At 38.2% G+C, this 22216-nt stretch overlaps 2 protein-coding genes across 9 annotated transcripts in view; one reads left to right on the forward strand and one right to left on the reverse strand.

The window, feature by feature from the left end:
• ERLEC1 (endoplasmic reticulum lectin 1) overlaps nucleotides 1-15495 on the reverse strand; it is a 31241-nt gene extending 15746 nt beyond the window's left edge. For 2 of the 3 annotated variants that reach the window (XM_060606117.3, XM_060606106.3), the window contains exons 1-8: nucleotides 15160-15495; nucleotides 9064-9168; nucleotides 7328-7408; nucleotides 6279-6356; nucleotides 6080-6143; nucleotides 5540-5574; nucleotides 3042-3265; nucleotides 2820-2949 (exon numbers count right to left, since the gene is read on the reverse strand). In XM_060606117.3, the coding sequence (XP_060462100.1) occupies nucleotides 2820-2949; nucleotides 3042-3265; nucleotides 5540-5574; nucleotides 6080-6143; nucleotides 6279-6356; nucleotides 7328-7408; nucleotides 9064-9168; nucleotides 15160-15321 (879 nt within the window). In that variant the 5' untranslated portion in view covers nucleotides 15322-15495. The remainder of the gene's footprint in view (nucleotides 1-2819; nucleotides 2950-3041; nucleotides 3266-5539; nucleotides 5575-6079; nucleotides 6144-6278; nucleotides 6357-7327; nucleotides 7409-9063; nucleotides 9169-15159) is intronic. The other variant, XM_081795284.1, reaches the window with a different exon arrangement.
• The window catches only part of ASB3 (ankyrin repeat and SOCS box containing 3), a 114551-nt gene continuing 107118 nt past the window's right edge, over nucleotides 14784-22216 (forward strand). For 2 of the 6 annotated variants that reach the window (XM_078444470.2, XM_060606075.3), the window contains exon 1: nucleotides 15645-15698. The gene's annotated coding sequence lies outside the window, so the exon portion shown is untranslated. Of the gene's footprint in view, nucleotides 14884-15379; nucleotides 15699-22216 lie in introns of those variants that run through there. The other 4 variants (XM_078444471.2, XM_060606092.3, XM_060606068.3 and 1 more) reach the window with 4 other exon arrangements.

The raw sequence follows: 22216 nt of genomic DNA on the forward strand, positions 1-22216 counted from the left end.
AAAATTCTTTTTTTTCTATTTTTCCTTTGTTTTAGTTTTTATTTAAATTCCAGTTAATGTACAGTGTGTTACATTAGTTTTAGGTTGAAACCAAAATTCTGCTAGCCAGATTTGAATTTTTGTTTAAAAAAGAAGAAAAATTCATTATGATAAAACTTAATCCAAATTTAAAAGGCAAACCAGGGGCACCTAGGTGGCTTAGTGAGTTAGGCATCTGACTTCAGCTCAGGTCATGATCTCACAGTTTGTGAGTTTGAGCCCTGCATGGGGCTCTCTGCTGTAGCTCAGAGCCTGCTTCAGATCCTCTGCCTGCCTCTCTGTCCCTCCCCTGCTTGTGTACCACTCTGTCTCTCTCTCAAAAATAAACATTAAAAGAGTAAATAAAAGGCAAACCATATGCTAAATATCAATTTAAAAAAAAGTTACATGTAATAAACTAGATTTATAGGGGCGCCTGGGTGGCTCCGTCGGTTGGGTGTCCGACTTCGGCTCAGGTCACGATCTCATGGTCCGTGAGTTCGAGCCCCGCGTTGGGCTCTGTGCTGACAGCTCAGAGCCTGGAGCCTGCTTCGGATTCAGTGTCTCCCTCTCTCTCTCTGCTCCTCCCCCATTCATGCTCTGTGTCTCAAAAATAAATAAACATTAAAAAAAAAAAAAAACCTAGATTTATAAAAGAAAAGAATGTGGAAAAAAAGATCAGTTTTAAATAACTCTTTACCTACAGTATTACCTAAGGTTTTCATATACAACACGTATTCTAGGATCTAGGGTCTAAAGATCCTAAGTATTTTGAAATACTGTAGCTTTTCACTGTATTTCTTAAAAATAATTATTTATTTAAGTAATCCCTACACCCAATGTGGGGCTTAAACTCATAATGCAGAGATCAAGAATAGAATGCTCTCCTGACTGAGCCACTCAGGCGCCCCCATCTGTAGCTCTTTAAAAATACTTTTTCTCAAATGGCATATTAAAAACACTAATTAAAGGAAAGTAAGCTGGCACTTCTTCCCTGAAGAGTAATTAAAGTTGGGATTTGTGAAGCATTTTGATTGAGCTGACTTTTAAGTACCTGTCCGTATTTAAATCACTATTAGGGAGAAGACCAGAAGAGAAATCCATCTCCAGTCTTTTAATTGAGCACTTTAAATCAAACACTGATTAATGTTAAGATAATTTTCCTTTCCTATCAGAATGGCAGTATTCACAACCATCAGAGTCTGGCAATAATTATACAATGAGTACTCAAGAGAAAGGGAAGAAAGAGGTTTTGCAGCGGACTGTTAGTTATTAGTTAATGAAACCATTGTTAAGTACCCACAGAATACCAGGTATCACACAAGGAGCTGGAAACCCCAAAGTAATAAAGCATACCTTGTTTTCCCTTGATCTTAATGTAAGAATCATAGGAAAAACAATTTTAGCTATGTAAGTGCTATAATGTAGGACTGAATAAAATATAGGACCAAAGAAGAGGAAACAGTTATCTCTTCCTGGGGTAGTCCATTAGAAGTCCTGGCTCATTTGCTCATTTGCAAAAGAAGTGACATTGCTTCGAAAATAATAGGGAAGGTAGGATAAGGGTCATTGTGAGAGATATGAATCTGAGAGTACTTAAAACGTATTTGGCTATGTCCAATGAAGAAATGAAAAGCAAAGATAGCATAGAGCAGTGGTTAAGAGGACAGGTTCTAAAACCAGATTGTTTTGATTTTCATCTCTAATCTATCATCTGTCACTTCCCTTCTCTGAATCCCTCAATTTCCTAATCTGTTAAGGAAGATAATAATAGCAATCTTCGAGGTTGCTGTAAGCATTACACAATAGCTGTTAAGATTCAACACATGTTAATTATTGTGATTGTGGTTTAAGTTCAGGGGAAAGGTCAACGTTGAAGATGGACATTTGGAACTCGTGAGCATATTAATGGAAGTTGGTAGAGTGGGCCTGGATGAGCCCACCTAAGACTACAGACACTAAGAAGAGAAGGCAACCACAGATAGAACTGTGGTTCAACATTTTAAGGGGGCAGGAAGCAGACAAAGATTAGTTCACAGGAGAAAAGAACCAGAATCAAACAGAGAGAATGACTTCAAGTAAAGGCAGGAGAGAAAGTTCAAGCTGCAACTGTTCAGTGTTTTATGTGCTAACATCAAGTTATGCATATGTCCAGTGAATTTAGAACCAAAAGACTGCCACTGACCTTAATAAGAACACTTTTAGAAGAATGATGTTTTGATGACATATAGCAAGGAGTTGAAGAATAAATAAAGCAGTAGAAGATGCGCTGTAGTCTATTTCTTCAAGGGGCTCATCTGGTAAGGCCAGTCAACTAGCTAAAAATTAAACTTAACTATAATTAATAGGATGTCAAACTTTAAAATATGAAATCATGAGAGTGAAAGAATGATAAAATAGTTTCTGAGAAGCACTAAAATAAGGAAAATAATTAAAATCAATTAAAAAATGGAATTTAAGGGGTGCCTGGGTGGCTCAGTCGGTTGGGCGTCCGATTTCGGCTCAGGTCATGATCTTACAGTCCGTGAGTTTGAGCCCCGCATCAGGCTCTGTGCTGACAGCTCAGAGCCTGGAGCCTGCTTCGGATTCTGTGTCTCCCTCTCTCTCTGCTCCTCCCCTGCTTATGCTCTGTCTCTCTCTGTCTCAAAAATAAATAAAAACATTAAAAAAAAATGGAATTTAAAATTTTGAGTCAGAAAAATAAATTACTACTATGCTATTGGAATCATTAAAATATTGATATATGCTCTGAAATTTGGAAAAGGAAGCACCAAGAAAATACTGTTAGATAATTCTCCTACCTCTTTATTTCTCCTGAAAGGCACTCTTAGGATTTCTTCCTGCTGTTCCAATTGTCTCAGAGTGAGGGGTTTAAATGGTGATCCTGGCAGTGATTGGCAAAATATGTCATTCACAGGAGATGCTCTGAATCTATTTGGTAAGAACAAAGCATTAAAGCTAAGCCTATGCCACTTTAAAGCATGTGTGCATTTCATGTTTAAAATACTGAATCCATGTCCTACCTATATTTAGGATGATTGCACAGGAGTGGTGTCAAAATAACAACTTCATATTCACAAGTTGTAACTTCAGCTACTGAAAGAATTTCATGCTTAGATTCAGGATGACATATGTACATCACAGTACTTGATCTGGGCCGGTTCTGTTTCAAACTACAAGGTGTACCATTTCCCATTCCCACAGGATAGTAGGGTGTCATCTGACCTTCGATATTTTTAGTGGGAATCTTAAAAAAAAAAGAGTATAAGGCAGACTTTTCATTAGAAATGGAGGTGGGGGTGAGGATGGGAGAAGCACTTTTTTTTTTTTTTTTAAGTTTTTTAATGTTTATTTATTTTTGAGAGAGAGACAGAATGCAAGCTGGGGAGGAGCAGAGAGAGAGGGAGACACAGAACCTGAAGCAGGCTCCAGGCTCTGAGCTGTCAGCATAGAGTCCGATGCAGGGCTCGAACTCATGAGCTGTGAGATCATGACTTGAGCGGAAGTCAGATGCTCAACTGACTGAGCCATCCAGTGCCCCGAGAAGCACTTATTCGTAAAGGAAGAAACTACATTTTATTTATAAACCAACATTTATAAAGGTAACATTTCCATATTTTCTATATATTCTTCCTCTAACATTCTTTTGATTCCTGAATTCTTATTTGACCAAATACATATTTTCAGAGCTAGTTTACTACAGTAAAAAAGGGAAACTTTTATTTGATGCTAAAATTAAGATATTAAGTAAATGTACATTTATATAAAAGAATATAATAATATCTTGATTCATATGAATTGTTTTCAATAGTTGTAAAGAGACTAAGATAAAATACAGGAACTTATAATACTGGTCTAGTCAGAGCTTTCTATACTAAACTTCTAGTGAAAGGCTGTGTTACTCTTTAGATTCTAGAGATGTGAAGTCTATTTTGTCAAAAAGTGAGGCTACAGAGTAAAACACCATCTTTTAAAACAGGAACCTCAATACTGTACTCGTTCATCAATCTGCTTACTCTTTTTCCCTGTCATTAATATTAAGAGACATACTTTTCAGTGTAAACTCCTATCTCAATCTATTCAAAGCCAGTAAAGGACAAATGAAGAAATTTTCATTGAATGGAGGAATAAAACAGATTACCTCAGAAGACAAGGATTATTAAGGAGCTAGCGCCTATATTTTATTTATGTAAACCAAAGAAAAGTCCAATATAACAGGCCTAAAAAAATATTGTTAATAATATCCCCAAGCAAGCTCTTTGGAGGCAGGGAGCTCATCTTGTATCACTTTGGTACCCTGTCAGTGCCATCTCCAAAACAGGAAATAAACAAATGTTTCTAGGGACAAATATTTTGATACTTCTTGTAAGCTGTTTTCATGCTACTATCTAGAATTAGAAAATCCTGGGTTCCGAGTCAAGCTTTGAATTTACCAGCTTTCTGACTTTGACTAAATTCCAATTTTTGTCATTTATGAAAGGAGAATAATAATACATACTCAAAGGTTGGGGGGAAAATTAAGCATTACCTCTTGTTACATGCCTGGCACAGTACCTGGCTTATAAATTGGGGCTCAATAAATGTTAGTTTTCTTCCCTTACCCTTTTCTTCCTCTTCCTTTATCATTTCACACTTTGCATTCCATCTTGCTATCCTCCAGAGCCACAGTAAATAAATATTTTATCTCAAAGGTAGTCTGCAAAATTAAAATCTTTTAAAATAGCAATGTTTTGTGTGTCTATGCTTAGCTTATCAATTCCCCCCAAAGCCACCCTTTTCAAGTTACAGGCATTCCTTTGAAGGTCTTTGCCATTTCACTTTACGTCTAATAGAAGTATCGTTATGATATGAAACCACTTCTAGAAATATCCTCTATCAATAGGTTATATAACTCTATGGGAGTGCTTAGGATTCAGAAAGCATTCCTTGAACTATAGGGGCATTTAAAAATTGTGATTAGGTACCCTAAGGAATCATTCTTTTTAAACAATCCTATTTGTCAGTCATCAATTATGCATTCACATTTGATAAACACTTATGAAGTGCCGATATTATGTTTGGCACTCTGCTTTGCATTGTGGGGTAAAGAGATAAAAGACAGTCCCTGCTTTGAAGATGCTTGCAGTCTGGTAGCTTGTGTAGTTTATCTGTTTTACCCATGGGAGGTAGAGACCAAACAAGGGCAAAAAAGCAAAAGCTCTAATTTATAATTATTTCCAATGTTAAAAACAGGGAACCACTGCTAAGCCTTGAAGTGATACACTGCTATTACGAAAAGTTTCCCAGATATATCTTTGGTAAATTTTTTTATTTTTCTATGATCTTAAAAGTAAATAAAAGTATCACAGTATAACTTTTCTCAGAAAAACCTAACATACTGAAAATTTTCTTTGACCCAATCCTTTGGGGTATGCAATAGGTAAAGAACACAAGACTAAATTCTGTCATTTAAGTTGTGTAAGTTCATGCCTCACTAATAATAGATGTTAAGAGTGAAAAAAAATCAACACTTGTCACTTGCCTCTTTTGATTTTTCTTTTTCATCTGCTTCTTGATCTGTGGAATAATATAAAAGTAAGGTAGGTGTAAAGAATGACCAGTGACTTATATATAAAATACAAATGACTTAAGTTTTCAATCACCCTTTTAATTTTAAATTTCTTTCTAAAGAAGATCCCAAACATACATATAATTTTTATCTTACAACTTTTATTTTATTTCACAATTGCAGGGATACATCTACATTTCTATTTCCATACATAACAACTATGTTAAACCAAGGAAAAGACTAACACTAACACTATATAAATGTAACGTTAACGTGTATTATCTTAACAGATTTAATAGAATTGATTAATAGGTAGCAAAAAGGATACTGTTTGTTGAGGTCGAAAATAATGAAAAAATCTCTTTGAAAAAGTTTTCTAAGAGATTGTTCAGAAATTTATTTTAGTGTTTTAAAATTCATCCAGTTTCCGACAAGATCTTTTAAATTCCAATTTGAGCATATACTTTCAACCAAATTCCAGCATTACTATCAAATCACTCTGTGGAAACAAACCTTTTTCAGATAGAAGGTTCTTAGCCAGCATATTCCCAAGGTAGTACTCGTGAATATTTACTTTCTATATTTGGAAATAAAATAAAAATACAGTAAGTATTTTGCAACTGCCAAGAATATAACTTGAAAATCATCAATCTAATTACTAACATTCTCGTTTTCTAATGTTCCATACTTGATGTTTTGAAGAAAAACGTACCTGACCACTTTCTTTCTCTTCATGATATTGTCGAATGTGTTTTCCGTGACATACTTCATAAGTCCAATAAGACTCAATCTAAGAAAAATGGATGTATTTACACATACAAAAGCCACATAACTAACTCAACTGAATTACTTTCTTCTATTTTATGTAGTTGAGTACATTTCCCTCAAGATTTAGAGTAAGCTTTCATTAGGTGAAACATTATTATGCCTCAGAAAAATATGAAATTTCTGAAGCCATATTCACTGTTTTCACTAATTAGCTGTATGTGAAAACTCTGTGAAGGTCTAGAATACATGTGGGATCTGTGATAACTATTAGCCTTAGGGACTATTTTTGACATAGTCAAAAAAATAACAATTAGCATTTTTTTAAATTAAAATTGTATATTGGGGTGCCTGGGTGGCTCCAGGCTCTGAACTGACAGCACAGAGCCCAACACTGGGCTTGAACTCACAAACCATGAGATCATGACCTGAGTCTGACACTAAGCCACCCAGGCCCCCTGTGGCTAAGCCTTGTTTTAGGCATTAAGAATAGATCAGGAGTAGGGGTGCCTGGGTGGCTGAGTCGGCTGAACGTCCGACTTCAGCTCAGGTCAGATCTCATAGCTCATGAGTTCAAGCCCTGCGCTGGGTTTTGTGCTGACAGCTCGGAGCCTGGAGCCTACCTCGGATTCTGTGTCTCCCTCTCTCTCTGCCCCTAACCCACTCACATTCTGTCTCTTTCTCTCTCAAAAATAAACATTAAAAAAAATTTTTTTTAATTACAATTGTATATAAGGAAACTTTCCTTTGAACTAGAAAACGTTCAAAGCAACTTGATAAGTGACATTATTTGAAATCAGTTTTAATGGGTGTTTGCTGCATCTACTATCCAGGAATTTAAATGAACAAAATACTATTAAGCAATATGATTTGATTTACAACTAACTTAAAATTTGATACAACATAATAAAAAGAAATGCAGAATTATTTTTAAGGGTCTATTGGCTATTTGGAAATTTATTTTCTACTTTTATTAAGTGAACATAAAATACGTACTCTGTAGGAACAACTGCTTTGTTTAAATAGTGGCTCCAATAGTTCTCTTGGATTAGGGCCTTTATAATCCTTTTCTTCTTCCTATGAAAGAACTAGGGTTTAATACTTACAATTATTCTAGAACTTCACCCAACTCTGCTGTCTGGGTATTAACTCATTGTCCAAATCACAAATGCTTGGAAATAAAAAAGGAAAAAAAAAGTCAAAACTTTTAATAAGAGCCTATGGTTTGCCACTTCTTTCAAAAGAAATGATGTATAAAATATGGAGCCATAGAATAATCTTCCATTCTTTCTTCTCTTAAAAAAAAGGTTTTTGAGTATCAGTTTCCTGAACAATTCTTATAAACCTATTTCAGAAGTTTTAAATACTTGAATCCGAACAGATTCTACCTATGAATGCCTCAGAGTGGTTGAATCTTGGAGAATCTTGCAGAATGTAAGGGAAGGTTTTAAGGTACATCCCAGTTTCCTATATATTTTTACATCTCAGACTTGAATGCCATAGGCATATGTGTATGACTGCACACACGTGTATATTATGTCTTTAGAAGGTTTAAAACGAAAATGAAACAGAGCTGTCTTTCACAGATTTCAAATCTGAACAAAACCTAAGAAAGCACTCATTGAGTTTGTAATGTTTCCATTTTACAGACTGTGAAAATATTATGTAATTAGCTCAATAAATTTACTGAGTGGAAGTACTGAGTTTCAAATTTGTTCAAGGTTCCACAGCTAACCAGAGCCTATACCTCAGCCTCCTGGCTCCTAGGCTGGTGTCCTTTTCATTTTACCATGCTGACTCTCCTGTTTCATCTTGAAAGAAGTCATTGCCTTGAAGGATGGATAAGAGGTAGTTAGGGCATTTCAGGAGGAAGAAATGAGCATGAGCTAAGGTGGGGAAAAAGTATAGGTACCTATAGATTTGTTAGAAATTCTTTATAAAAAATGTCAGATATACATTTAAAAATTATGCTGTTTCAAAACCCTCATTTCTATAAAAGAAGCAAGCATGGAATTAGATTTTCATTCAAAATATTAATAACTGGTTGCTAATTTTTCCTAGTTGAACTGTAAAATCAAAGAATTCAAGAATAATAAAAGTGATTACTACTTTTATGGTAAACAGGATTACTGAAAAACCTGTCATTCAGTTTTTTTTAATGTGCATATTTTGTGTTTATTGAAGAATTATTTATAGCATCTAAATATGGAAGCAATCCAAGTGCCCATCCAAATATGGATGAAAAAGATGTGGTATACACATACAATGGAATATTAGTGAGCCAAAAAAATTAATGAGATCCTGCCATTTGCAACAAAAAAAAGTCTAACAATGGTTAAACTTTGACGTTATTATGTTAAGTGAAATACATCAGAGAAAAACAATTACCATATTATTTTACTTATAAGTCAAATTTAAAAGCAAAACAAACAAAAACGAACATATAAATTAAACCAAATAGAATCATAAATACACAGAACAAACTGGTGGTTGCCACATAGGAGGGGGTGGTGGAATGGGTGAAAGAGACAAAGGGCATTAAGAGGTACACACTTCAAGTTATAATATAAATGTCACAGATTAAAAAAAAAACAAAACTATAGCATAGGGAATATCATTAATAATATTGCAATAACACTGTATGGTGTCATTCAGTTTTAAAGTATGTGTTTGCAATGTTTTAAAGAATATCTTTGGTGACAGGGATTATCAATATATTTATAAAAAGTTACCTCATCCCCACTTGTCACAAGGGGCAGAATGCATTTATATTTTTCTTTATGTGTAGTTGTCATGATGACATAATTATCTTCTTTATACAAAACTCCAGTTGTAGGCTAGAAAAAGAACAAAAAATACACATTATTTTCTCTGGTTAAATTGTAGTACATTGAATAATTTACAGTCTTAGTTTTTTTAAGTTAATTTATTAATTTTGAGAGAGAGAGAGCGAAGGAAAGAGAGTACGCACAGGGGAAGGGCAGAGACAGAGGGAGAGGGAGAGAGAAAATCCCAAGAAAATCCCTGTGCTGGTAGAGCAAAAGCCTGAAGTGGGGCTCGATTCGACGAACCGCTAGATCATGACCTGAGCTGAAATCAAGAGCTGGATGCTTAACTGACTGAACCACCCAGATGTCCCAATAATTTACAGTCTTAGGTCAAAGTAATTCATCATGTCAACAGAAAAATTTTTAAATGTATTTCCAAAGGCAGGGAAAATATTCTATATATTAAATAATAATAAGGACAAAAGGAGGATGACATACTTTATCCAAGTGTTATAACAAAAAAATGAACACAACTGAAATTTGGAGTATAAACAAAAAACTGGTAATGCAATAGACTGAGGTTAAAATATGGATTAAAAAGCATTAAGAAGCAATGAATATACATAGATACACCATCACTAAATACTTATTACTTCTATTAACAATTACCATCTATATGTGAAAATCTACAGCACTTTACAAATGTACTCTCAATTTCATCAGATGGGACACTTGAAGATAACATAGCGCATTCTTTTTCATATTTGGATAGCAACAGCCTGATGCAGGGCTTGAACCCACGAACTGTGAGATCATGACCAGAATACATACATTTAACTGACTAAGCCACCCAGGAGCTCCAGGATAAAATACTTTTAAAAGAAAAATCACTAAGAATCCTCTGTGCTTACTTAACTTTTTTTTTAGTATACATTTTGGGTCAGCAAACAGTTTCTGTAAAGGGCCAGGCAGCAAATACTTGGGGCTTTTTTTTTTTTTAAGTTCACTTATTTATCTTGAGAGACAGAGAGAGAGAGAGTGAGAGCAGGGGAGGGGCAAAGAGAGGATCCCAAGCAGGCTCTGTGTACTCGGTGCAGAGCCTAACACAGGGTGCAAACTCAGGAACTCCTGAGATCATGACCTAAGCCGAAACCAAGAGTCAGATGGTTAACTAACTGAGACACCCAGGTGCCCCTTAACATATTTGAATCAGCTTTTGTTAGCCTTTTTTTAGATTACTATATAGGCTCCTGTACTGTGACGAAAGATCCTTGTTTAAAAGACCATTGTAACTGAAGAGGAGAAACAGAGTTGAAAGTGAGAGCTGCAAAGCCACATTTATGATAAAGTGATTCTTAGAAACATTTATTTAGTTGCACCAACAAATTGCTATAACATTTATAATGCCTTTTGATGTTTTTCAGATATATGCAGAATGTATGACAGTGTCTTGTTCAAAGCAGGATTCACATTTGCTTACCAATGGCTGGCCTGAAGTCTTGCTAAATCATCCCTTTACTGCAGTGAAGACAACCAGTATAATAGGGAAAGATAGGATAAAATAGGCAGAGAGGGAAAGGATAGGACCTGAGGTTGGGTGGGGTGGGAAACTTGTATTTTGGAACAATGCTGGGAGTGTCTGACCACAGCAATCGCCCTCAGGCATAAGGTTCCTCTTAAGAATGCAACAGACACCACCTACTCCCCCTCAGGTGTCCCTAAGGAATTTGACAAAAGACCTAAGTAGAAATAAGTATGAGACCATAAATGTGTAACCCATAATGATATGGCCATAGACCAGCCCTCATACAGTGGAAACAAGCCAATCAGGAACGGACAACCCAGAACCTAGAGCTATCAAGCCAATGAGGGTAGGACCTGAGAAGGAAGGAGGGGGACTTGTATGGGGGTGATGACCAGAACCTTACAAAACAGTGTGAAACCACTATTGTTGGGTATTCACCTTTGAATGCCCCCTCTCTGTAGAGACAGCTTTCCTACTATTCTTACTTTCTAATCTAGAGTCTATAATAAACTTTCCCCTACTGCTCATTCTGTGTCCACCTTTTCATTCTTTGAAGTGGTGAGACAACGAATCCCAGGTATTGAGGTAAAAAAAAAAATCCTGCAGCACCAGTAGCATATGACTTAACTGTATTTACCTCTATTTGTGAAGTACCTGCAACTCTGATGTTCAAAGTTGAATTGGGCAGCAATATTGACTTGTTTACTAAACTGTTCACCAAAATACTAACAATGGAAAAAGCAACTAACTGCTTGTTTGGAATTACAGCAAAGGAAGGAAGACAATCCTTTTTTTTTTTTTTGTAATGAAAACCACTCTTGGGGCTTTATGTTTATATGATAAAGAAATTCATTCCTCTTGAAAGAGGATTTCAGCTACCTCCATTTCGACCTCAAACTTTTTAGTTGGGTTTTTCTTTCCAGCTTGTCTCTTGGCAAAGCATCCCCAGGAACCAAAACTACTCTCAAACAGTAAGGACTGCCCTGGGCCAGCAAGACCTCGCCCATGATGGACTCCAAGATAATGATCGATTTGACTTCCAAAGCCTACTTGCACATATCCACCACCTTTACCCCATATTTCCCATATATAAACCTGAAAGTATTTTTGGCACTTTGGAGACAGTCTTTGAGAAGCTAGTCTGCTGTTTTCAGCTGTTGGGGTCACTGAAATGAATTCCTGTCTTGTTTCACCACCACTCATTTCTCTGCCTTTGGATTTTGTTAGGGGTGAGTGGCTGAACCTGGTCTGTTTAGACCACCAGGGGTCAGGTGCTTTTGCAACCCTGCGCCCCAGCTATGTTCTGGTCTATTGTTTTTAAGGTCTAAGTAAGAGGTAACAAGAAATAAAAGCCATCACTTGTTGGAAGATGCAAAGATTTCTCTTTCATTAAGTTTTGGAAAAGCGGGTTTCCTCTTCAATAAAACAGACCAAGTAGCAATTCTTCTATCTGAAAACTGCTGAAAGAGTCACTTATTGGGATCACCAAGTAAAAATTTTTAACAAACTTTACCCTACATTTTCAGAAAAAATTACAGGGAAGTTAACCTTTTCTGATTTTCTAACTTAAAAAACTTTTTTGATCTAACAAAAATGTTTCTTTTTGATTTATTAAAAGAGTTCTTTAAGAAAACAAAATACTTCTGAATGTATCTAGATAGGGAAAAAAGTTGTTGCATATAACTTAATACCCTAAAGTATTTTCAGTGTAAGAGGCCCTATTAGTAATCTGATAAAAATCAGATTTTAATATAATGAAACTAAACCAAGGGGGTATGGTACTTTAAGGTTAAGAAACTTTAAAAATATGTTGGCAGGGGAGAAATGCTGAATGTTTAACAAGGGTCTGGAGGAATTAAGATAGAGGATAAAAGACAAAAGTATCTTGATAGAGGCTGTAAAATAAACTCAGTGGCACAACTTGCCACCATATATGACATGCTTAAATAGAGTTGGTCACCATTCTTCCCAAGCATAGTGTCTGGGGGAAGTTTGACTGGGAATACATTTCTATGTTAACAACAGAAGAGAAAATTAGACTTATTTTGTGGTTTTACTTTGGTGAAATCTATGAACTCTGTGAAGTAATAAATTGTTGAGCACTTTAATAGACACAGAGATGGTAGGTATTTCAGAAGAAAAATACACACACACACACACACAAAACTGAACGCTAAAAACCAGTAAACAAAGAATATCATAGCCATTAATTAATGAACATAAATGTTAAAAAAATGTATTCCTTGTTGGTGCTTAATAATTATTCTAAGTAAATATGAAAGTGAGATTGTAAAGATTATGTATTGTTTTGATATATCTGAATGGGGAGATGATTTAAAGTACAGAAGAATTTTAAAGCTAAAAAAAATTCACATCTTCTAATCCAGTCTCTTCCAACTTCAGATTGTAGAGAGATAAAGGCCCTTATCCTCCTTCATACAGCTGCTTGGTTACGTATGTCCAATCAACTGGCTCATAAAAGAAAATGACAGTGCCAGGTGTGGAGGGCTGTAGTGCCAGTTACATAAAGTAGGAAGGGAAGCCTTAATATTATAAAAATACTAAAACAAAACCCAAAGGCCAATGATAATGACTCCTGGGGTTTATTTCTGCATGAAAGCCACAGACCTTTTGCCAACTCACAGAAAAATGTCCCTAGATTTTTCTCAAAATAACTTAAAAAAAAAAATTCTTCAGATATACCCATCTTAAATTATGCTGCACTGTCAAAAAGAATTAAAAATTCAATTTCAGGGGCGCCTGGGTGGCTTGGTCAGTTAAGCGTCCGACTTCGGCTCAGGTCATGATCTCACAGTCCATGAGTTCGAGCCCCGCGTCGGGCTCTGTGCTGACAGCTCAGAGCCTGGAGCCTGTTTCGGATTCTGTGTCTCCCTCTCTCTCTGCCCCTCTCCTGTTCATGCTCTGTCTCTCTCTGTCTTAAAAATTAATAAACGTTGAAAAAAAAATTTAAAAATTCAATTTCAAAATAAAATTGATAGATATGTGAAAGGTTGGTACAGGATAAATTTAATACAGATCTTCCATAACCTCTTTCAGCCAGCACACACCACTGCCAGAAGAAAAATGAAACAATTTTGTAGTAATCTTGAAAAAGGCTGGTTTTAGTCATCCACCTAACACATCAGTAAGTTTTGAAGGCTGCATATCAGTGTGCGTTTTTTAATTAAAAAAAAAAAAACCAACAGGTGCAAGAGTAAAATATTTTAATGACCACATTGTTTAATACTTGTCATGTTCATTTTGTGTGCTCTTTTAAAACAGTAACAGAGATTGGACTAAATAAATTATGTTCACCTCAAGACTGCTAAAGTTATGTCTCACTTATAATACACTTTTATATAAGTATTTTAAAATAACAATATTTAATGGAATTAACACAAATATAAACCTGGCTTCCCAGAGAAATAATTACTTAGATAAATTTCAGAATCACTGAACTACCAGAACAGGAGAACTGAAAACAGAGGGATGGGGAAATAAAGTGTGACATACTCGCAAAAACTAACATCTGCAAGTAGAAATCTGTTGTGGTAACCATGACATTTGTTATCCTGGTAAATCTTGCTTGCGACCACTTATTCTTGTTTCAGTGAAGTAGTAATAGAACAATATGGTAATAGAACAAAATAGTCATCCCACATGGAATGACTGCAGCTAACTGGAGTAAGAATTAAAAAAAAAAAAGCTTTTATATTTTCCAAGACTTCAATTTGAAATAAATAATTACTACACGGTAAGTATCTTAAGTGTGCAATTTTTATTGGCCTACAGTGGTAGGAAGACTTTTCAGCAGAGCACTCTCCAAAGACAGAAGGACTGCAAATTTTCGTTAACTGTTAAGTTATAAATACGTTCATCACTCTAGGAAAACTGACCATAAAATCTCATGTTCTGGGGTCTTACGTATTACGACTGCAATACATTAACACGGTAAAGGATATTCTGAATACAGCATCGTTAACATCCCACAGGTCAAACAGCTCTCTCAGAAACAACTTTGAAGGAGACAGAGCTGTGCGTATACACATATGCACGTGTGTGTATACAAGATAGATATACCGAGTGTGAAAGGGAACTCATATCTGCAGTGTAACCGGTTGTGTCGATCCGGTTGTGTGCAATACTAAAGGAGAGAAGGCGGCTGGTGGAGGAAGAACTGCAGCTGACTTTCTAAAGAGAAGATTCAACGTAAGCGCCTTAATTTCCAAAAAAGCTGCTTCCGTGGGGTGGGAGTGTTGGTAAGCACGGTCTAATGAGACAAATTTAAAAGGGGGAGAGCAGGTAATCTCTGAATCGCCAATGCTTAGCATGGAGGGCACAACTACATAGTGTGTTCGCTAAACACTTGCTGTATGAATGAATGGATGAGAAATAAATGAACCTTTGGATTAGGGAAGGGGGCAGGCGCCTGCAGAGGTGGTTCTGGGGGAGCAACGCGCAGGTAAGGAGAGAAGGAGCCAAACTCTAGTGCTAGGAGGGAGAGAGATAGCTACAGGATTCGCAAGGGCACTGACCAGAGAGAACTCGGTGCCGGGCCAGTTGACTCGGAAAGGGATGTCATCGCTGAGCTGGGGGAGCGCTCGGCCGCCGCCGGACGCCTCTAAGAGGCCGCAGAGGACCAATAACACCGGCCCGCCTTGGACCAGACTACGCGCGCCGCCGCCTCCTTCCTCCATCCTCCGCTGCCGATTTCTCCAGCCGCCGCCACAGCCTCCTCTGCGCACAGAGGAGAGGAGGGGGAGGAGGAGGAGGAGGCGGCGGGACTACTAAGCACCCAGGCAGCCGGGGGCCCAACCGCCGCCACGTCTCCTTCCGGAGAGCAGGGCAACGCCACCTCCGCCCCCTTGGGCCTTCCGCCACCGTTTCCGGGGCAGGCGGCAATCAACATCCGGGGCCGCCAAGCCGTCCGCCTACGGAAGCCCGGACGCCGGTTGGAGTTCTCGCGGTTGCGGGGAGCGGAGAAATCGAACATCGTGGCTTCTGGGGAGCGGACTTCAGAAGACCGCACCTCGGACCAGGCCTTTCCGCGCAGAAGTGGCGGCACCGAGAGCCGGTGAGTCCGGGAGGCTGCAACCGCCCCCTCCTGCCATCGGCCCGGTTTCTAGGGGTGGGCGGCGGCTTGGCCCGCCCTGGAGCGGAAAGTAGAGAGTGAGAGTGGCGGGTGTAGATTTTGGATGCCAAGATTCGAGGTGGAGATGAGAAGTGAGAAGTGGCGGTGTTCCTGGCTGATCTATCCTCCAGCTGCTTTCCTTTCTCCTTTTCTCCGCACGTAGCATCTCTGCGTTTCATCTTTCCCGCTTGAAGCTTCTCTCCGCCTCTTCTACTCCGGGCTGTAGTCATCTCAGTGCCTTGCAGCTGCTGACCAACGCAGGGCGGTTTGCTCACTGTCTCTGCAGTCCTAGGTTAGGGGATACTGGAGCTGAGGAATCCTGTCTTCCCTCAGTAAAAGAATGCTGTGATTCTCCGAAGTTGGTATGGACGCAGACTCCTCGTGAAGAGAGCAGCTAGACATCACAGCCCCCTGCATTTTCACCCGTGGGGCTTCTCCTTCATTCCAGGGTTGACGGATAGGGTTGTTGTGTCATCATGGAAACTGATAAATTTCCTTTTTTTTTTTTTGTTATATCTTATTTACTTTTTAATGTTTATTTTTGGGAGAGGGAAAGAGAGAGCGCGAGTTGGGGAGGGGCAGAGTGAGGGAGACACAGAATCTGAAAAGGCTTCAGGCTCTGAGCTGTCAGCACAGAGCCCCATGTTGGGGTTGAACTCAGGAACTGCTAGATCTTGACCTGAGCCGAGGTTCGCCGCTTAACGGACTGAGCCACCGAGGCGCTGCGCTGATGAGTTTACTTATGTGAAGTTCAGGGCCAAGAGAATGTGAGGGTATGAACTCTTGACTGCATTCAGAGTAAGATAAAAAATTTTAAGTTCCCCTCCCCATGCCATGGTTTTCATTTCCAGTATACTAGGTTATACAGTGGTAGCTATGGAGCACCAAGAATTGTCTTTCTGGAGGTGGGTAAAGCTAGAACTCCTCAAATTTGAACCAAATTAAAAAAAAGCAGGAACGGCAGACAATTTTTCATCTGAAAAATTTCCTTTTTCATTTAAAACATAGGGAATGCACAGTATCAAAATTACTCCTGTCTAGAATTGAGGTCTTGTTTATTACTTTATTTATTACTTATTAGTGTTTAATATGTGCCAGACCAGTGGGTTTGGTAAAATAATAGCAGATAAGTGGGTCTCTGTCTTCTGTCCCCCATAGTCTAGCAAGGGAGATTACACAAATAATTGCGACCTATTGTGGTAATAAAATAGTACTTAACATTTACTTAGCATTTATTCTGTGGTAGGCACTAGTCTAAGTACTTTATATATATTATGAAGCAGGTATATATATTTTATGTATATTTTGTACTTGTGTATATTAAGTACTTATGTATATTAAGTACTTTATATATATTATGAAGCAGGTGTATATTATTACAGTAGAGAGATGTGAAAGTGGAGATATGAAGAAGGAAGTGAGGGAGGAACTCTGGGGTTGGACAGGAAAGACTTTCCAGGAGAGGTGACTGTAGAACTGGGGCTTTTAAGGACTTATAGAAGTTCAGCAGGCAGATGGGGAAGTGCATTTCAAGCATAATTCTTACTGATGATCCATTAGGACCTTTTGGTATAGTCAGAGGGCAGGATAAGATGGAATTAGGAGCAGGAGATTGATACTACAGAGGAACAGATGCAATCAGTTTGTATTGATAAGGGAACATAAGGCAGGCTGAGGGCAAAGTACAAGCTAGCACACCCCCTGCCCCCAGCTGGGATATGTATGATATACCTTGGAACTCCCACTACCCAAAAACAGGAAAGCAGGAAAGGGCAAAAAGCAAATGGTTAAACTGATAAGAGTCCCTACCAGTTGACAAGAAAAAGGCAATCCCATCCTTGGCTAAAGAAAACTCCCTACTGTCTTGATTTTAATGCTTTGCTGGAGACAAAAACAACCTTAGCTTGACAATAGCTAGCCCTCCAGGAATCTGTGAGTCTTTAGCATATGAAAGTCTTTTTGGAAACTTCCCTTCTGGACTATACCTCCCACAAGTTCAAGGTATATAACCCGTCATTCTTTACAGCCCCAGTGCAGCTCTTTCTGCCCATGGGTCCTGTACTTTAATAAAATCACCTTTTGCACCAAAGACATCTTTAAGAATTCTTTCTTGGCTGTCAGCTCTGAACCCCCGTCACCCCAAAACCTCATTAACATGTTCTGCAGAGGTGTTTGAGTTTTATCCAACAGGTCAGAATTATTGTAGAGTTTTTGCATTGGAATCATCTGATGTGATTTCTGTTTCTCAAGTATACAAACAAAGACTAATTCCAAATGGATTAAAGATTTAAATGAATCACACACAAAAAAGAGAAAACAATATAAGAAAACTTAGGAGAATAATTAGATAATCCTTGTGAATAAAATAGGAAATCTTTCTGTCATGAAAGAAAAAGACGAGCAGGAGCACCTGGGTTGAGTGTCTGACTTCAGCTCAGGTCATGATCCTATGGTCCTGCATCAGGCTCTGTGCTGACTGCTTCGAATTTTGTGTCTCCCTCTCTCTCTGCCCCTCCCTTGCTCATGCTCTGTTTTTCTCTCTCTCTCAAAAAATAAACGTTAAAAATGAAACAAAACGGTCACCAGCTGGCTATGTTGGTAGAGCATGTGACTCTTGATCTCAGCATTGTGAGTTTGAGCCCCACTTTGGCTGTAGGGACTACTTAAAGTCTTTAAAAAAAAAAAAAAGAAAAAGACATTTAACTAATAAAAATTAAAAATACTTATAAGGCTCTGGTTTAGTCTCTGGGGCTATAATAATGGAATTTGGCTCAATAGAGCTTATGTTCAAGTAAGGGGGGTGGGTGTCTAAATAAATAACACATAAGTAAGAAACTCTTTGGTGATGGGGTTTTGGGGTGATGGTGGGGGGTTTGGAGCCAATGGCCAAGAAAGAATTCTTGAAGATGTCTTTGATGCAAAAAAGGTGATTTTATTAAAGCATGGGGACAGGACCTGTGGGCAGAAAGAGCTGCACTGGGGTTGTGACAGGTAACTGATTTTTAAAAAAAAGGTTTTTTTTAAACTTATTTATTTTTGAGAGAGAGAGAATGTGAGTGGGGGAGAGGCAGAGAGAGAGGGAGACACAGAATCCAAGCAGGCTCCAAGCTTCAGCACAGAGCCTGCCGCGGGACTGGAACATACATACTGCGAGTTCCTGACCTGAGCTAAAGTCAGACACCCAACCAATAGAACCACCCAGGCGCCCCGGGTAACTGATTATATATCCTAAGGTTAGGAGAGGGTTTGGGATAGAGTAAGTTTCTAAAGTATTTTGGAAGCAAGGTTTCCAGGATCTTGAGGGGCTAGCTCCTGTTAGGAAAATGCAATTTATTAGGGTGTAGTAAAACCTCAGTCATGAGGCCCTTCAGATGTATATCAGCTGGCCGTAAGCTTGGAGTATGATTGCCAGCGTGTATTGTGGGGGAGTTGAGATCAAGGAAGTTTCCAAAGAAGTTTTTATATGTTAAAGTAGACTTACAGGATCCTGGGGGGTCAGGGTAATGTTAAGCCAAGGTTCCCATTTACTCTGTTTCAAAGACTTGTCAATGTGCTGTAGGCAGTAAGGGAATTTAAATTTTAGTTTGCCTTAGTTTCCCACATTACCATGGCAAACACTTAAACCCCTTTCCTTTGTTCTTGAGTAGCCAGGAATGTCTGAGGAATATCACACATATTCCACCTGGGGGCAGGGGTGCTCTTAGCCTGTACTGTGCCCTCAGCTTGCTTTGTGCTCCCTCATCACCTGGTTTGTGTCCACTAAATGTTATTAACAATCCCTCCCACTCATGTGGCAACTAAAAATGTCTGCAGATACTGCCACATGTCCCTTGGCAGGAAAAATGGCCCATGATTGAGAACTGCTGGTTTAGACTCTTAAATGAAACTGAATATTCATGATGAATTTTTAGGCAATAGCTCACTGATTGCAAAGATGTTTAGGGGCAAGCAGGAGACCTTCCTAGCACTTCAGAATTTTGTCAGAGTAGTGAATACCTGCTCTGCTTATAATTCAGATGGTCGTTTGCATTGTGTCTTTGGTATTTCATAAGTCACTTGATCTTACCTTGCACTAATGTCATTATTATACACATAGGTTATCATCATAGAGGATTTCAATATAAATATGTTGAAGATTGTTCTGAATCTGTTAATCCTATCATAGCCTAGAAATTGCTATTCTGAAAAAAATAGTCAACACTTTCATTTAATAGTCTTTTGACTTTTTCTCGTATAAATATGGTATAGAATATGTAATTTTAAATTTCAGTTATTTTAACTTTTGATTTATGGATTACAGAAAAATCCTCCTTTATTTGGCAAAGCTGCCTTTTTCTGTGTACAATGCAGTAATTTTCAGCTAGTTGCAGAACTGCAGATCTGGGGAGGGAACAAGAAAGTTGTGCAGTTATTCATCTAACATATATGATTTTGGGGCACTGTCCCAAGTACTAAGGGTGCTATAAAATGATGTGGATACAGATCAAGTCCATCAGAATGTTACCACCTAGAAAGGAGATAGGACTTGTATGTAACTAATTATATTAAAAGTGGGGAGTGTTAGAGAAGTACTGTACGGATAAAGTATTGTGGACATTCAAAGGAGGGAGTGATTACCTCTAGCAAGGGATGAGAGGAAGGAAGGGTAGAAACTAATAAAGTAGTCCTGGCATTTGTATTGGACCTTCACAGATGGTAGGATTTGGATTTATAGAGCTTGGGAAAGGCCTATTCTAAGTGGAAAGAACATGAGCCCAAGACCTATTGAGATCAAAAGTAATTTGGTTTGAGTACAGGAAAGAAGCTTGGGAATGACATAAGGAGTTTAATATGTGTCAAGGGTGACATTTTACCCTGGTGGGAAAAGGACTTAAAAAAAAAAATTATTTAATTTGAGAGAGAAAGTGTGTGTGCTCAAGCAGGGAAGGGGCTGAGAGAGAGAGAGAAGGAGAGAGAGAATCCCAAGCAGGCTCTGCGCTGTCAGCACAGAGCCTGATTTAGGACTTGAGCTCACGAACCATGAGATCCTGACTTGAGCCAAGATTAAGAGTTGGATGCTTAACCAACTGAGCCACCCAGGTGCCCCAAAAGGATGTTTTAACTAATAAATACTGCGAGTATAATTTGCTATCCACATATAAGAAAGCCAACTAGATCCCTTCTTCACAAAATACACAAAAAGTAAATTGTAAAGGGGTTTAAGATATGTATCTATATGAAGAAATTAGGAGAATATTTATGTAACTGGAGTAGAGATGACATTTTTTTTGTAAGATAGGAAATCCAGATACTATAGAAGGAAAGATAGACCTGCTATAATAAATGTCTTAAAATTAGTAATTTCTGTTAAAATTATGCAAACCTTTGGCTTAGTGATTTTATTTTTTGAATTTTCTCCTTTAAAACAAAAGCCCTAGGGTGCCTGGGTAGCTCAGTTGGTTAAGTGTCCAACTCTTGATCTTGGCTGAGGTCATAATCTTGAGGTTCATGATATTGAGTCCCACCTTGGGCTCTGCTCTGACAGCGTGAAGCCTGCTTGGGATTCTCTATCTCCACTCTTCCCCCACTCCTTCTCTGTGTTCTTTCTCTGTCTCAAAAGTAAACTTAAAATATTTTTAAAAACAAAAGCCTTGATACATAAGGATGTATGTACAAAGGTATTCATTGTGGTATTATCTATAATGGCAAAAAAACCTCTGGATATCTGAATTCCCACCATTAAGGCTATGGCTGAATAAATGATTATATACAAACTTTATGCAACTGAATAGTGAGGGGCGCCTGGGTGGCTCAGTTGGTTAAGTGTCTGTCTTCGGCTGAGATTGTGATCTCATGGTTCGTAGGTTTGAGCCCCATGTCAGGCTCTGTGCTGACAGCTCAGAGCCTGGAGCCAGCTTCAGATTCTGTGTCTTCTTCTCTCTCTGCCCGTTTCCTGTTCACATTCTATCTCTCTCTCAAAAATAAATGTTAAAAGATTTTTATAAAAAAATAGCGAGGTGTTAGGAGCAGAGGCTCTATTACCTAACCATATGTCTGACCTTGGGAATGTTACTTAACCTCTTCAGAACTCTGTTTTCTTATCCTTCTTTTTTATTATTTTTTTTTTAATTTTTTTTAACGTTTATTTTTGAGACAGAGAGAGACAGAGCATCAACAGGGGAGGGGCAGAGAGAGAGGGAGACACAGAATCTGAAACAGGCTCCAGGCTCTGAGCAGTCAGCACAGAGCCCGACGCGGGGCTCGAACTCACGGACCGTGAGATCATGACCTGAGCCGAAGTCGGACACTTAACCAACCGAGCCACCCAGGCGCCCCTGTTTTCTTATCCTTCTGATGGAGAAAATAAGTGGTAAGATGTAAGAACTAATGATGATTCAGTTTTATTATATATTCTGTTCATGTAACAGATGTTGTGTCCAGGCTCTATTTTATTTATTTTATTTTTTTATTTAAAAAATTTT

The sequence above is a fragment of the Panthera onca genome, chromosome A3, assembly GCF_046562875.1.
Source record: "Panthera onca isolate mPanOnc1 chromosome A3, mPanOnc1 haplotype 2, whole genome shotgun sequence".
NCBI classification, from domain to species: Eukaryota; Metazoa; Chordata; class Mammalia; order Carnivora; family Felidae; genus Panthera; species Panthera onca.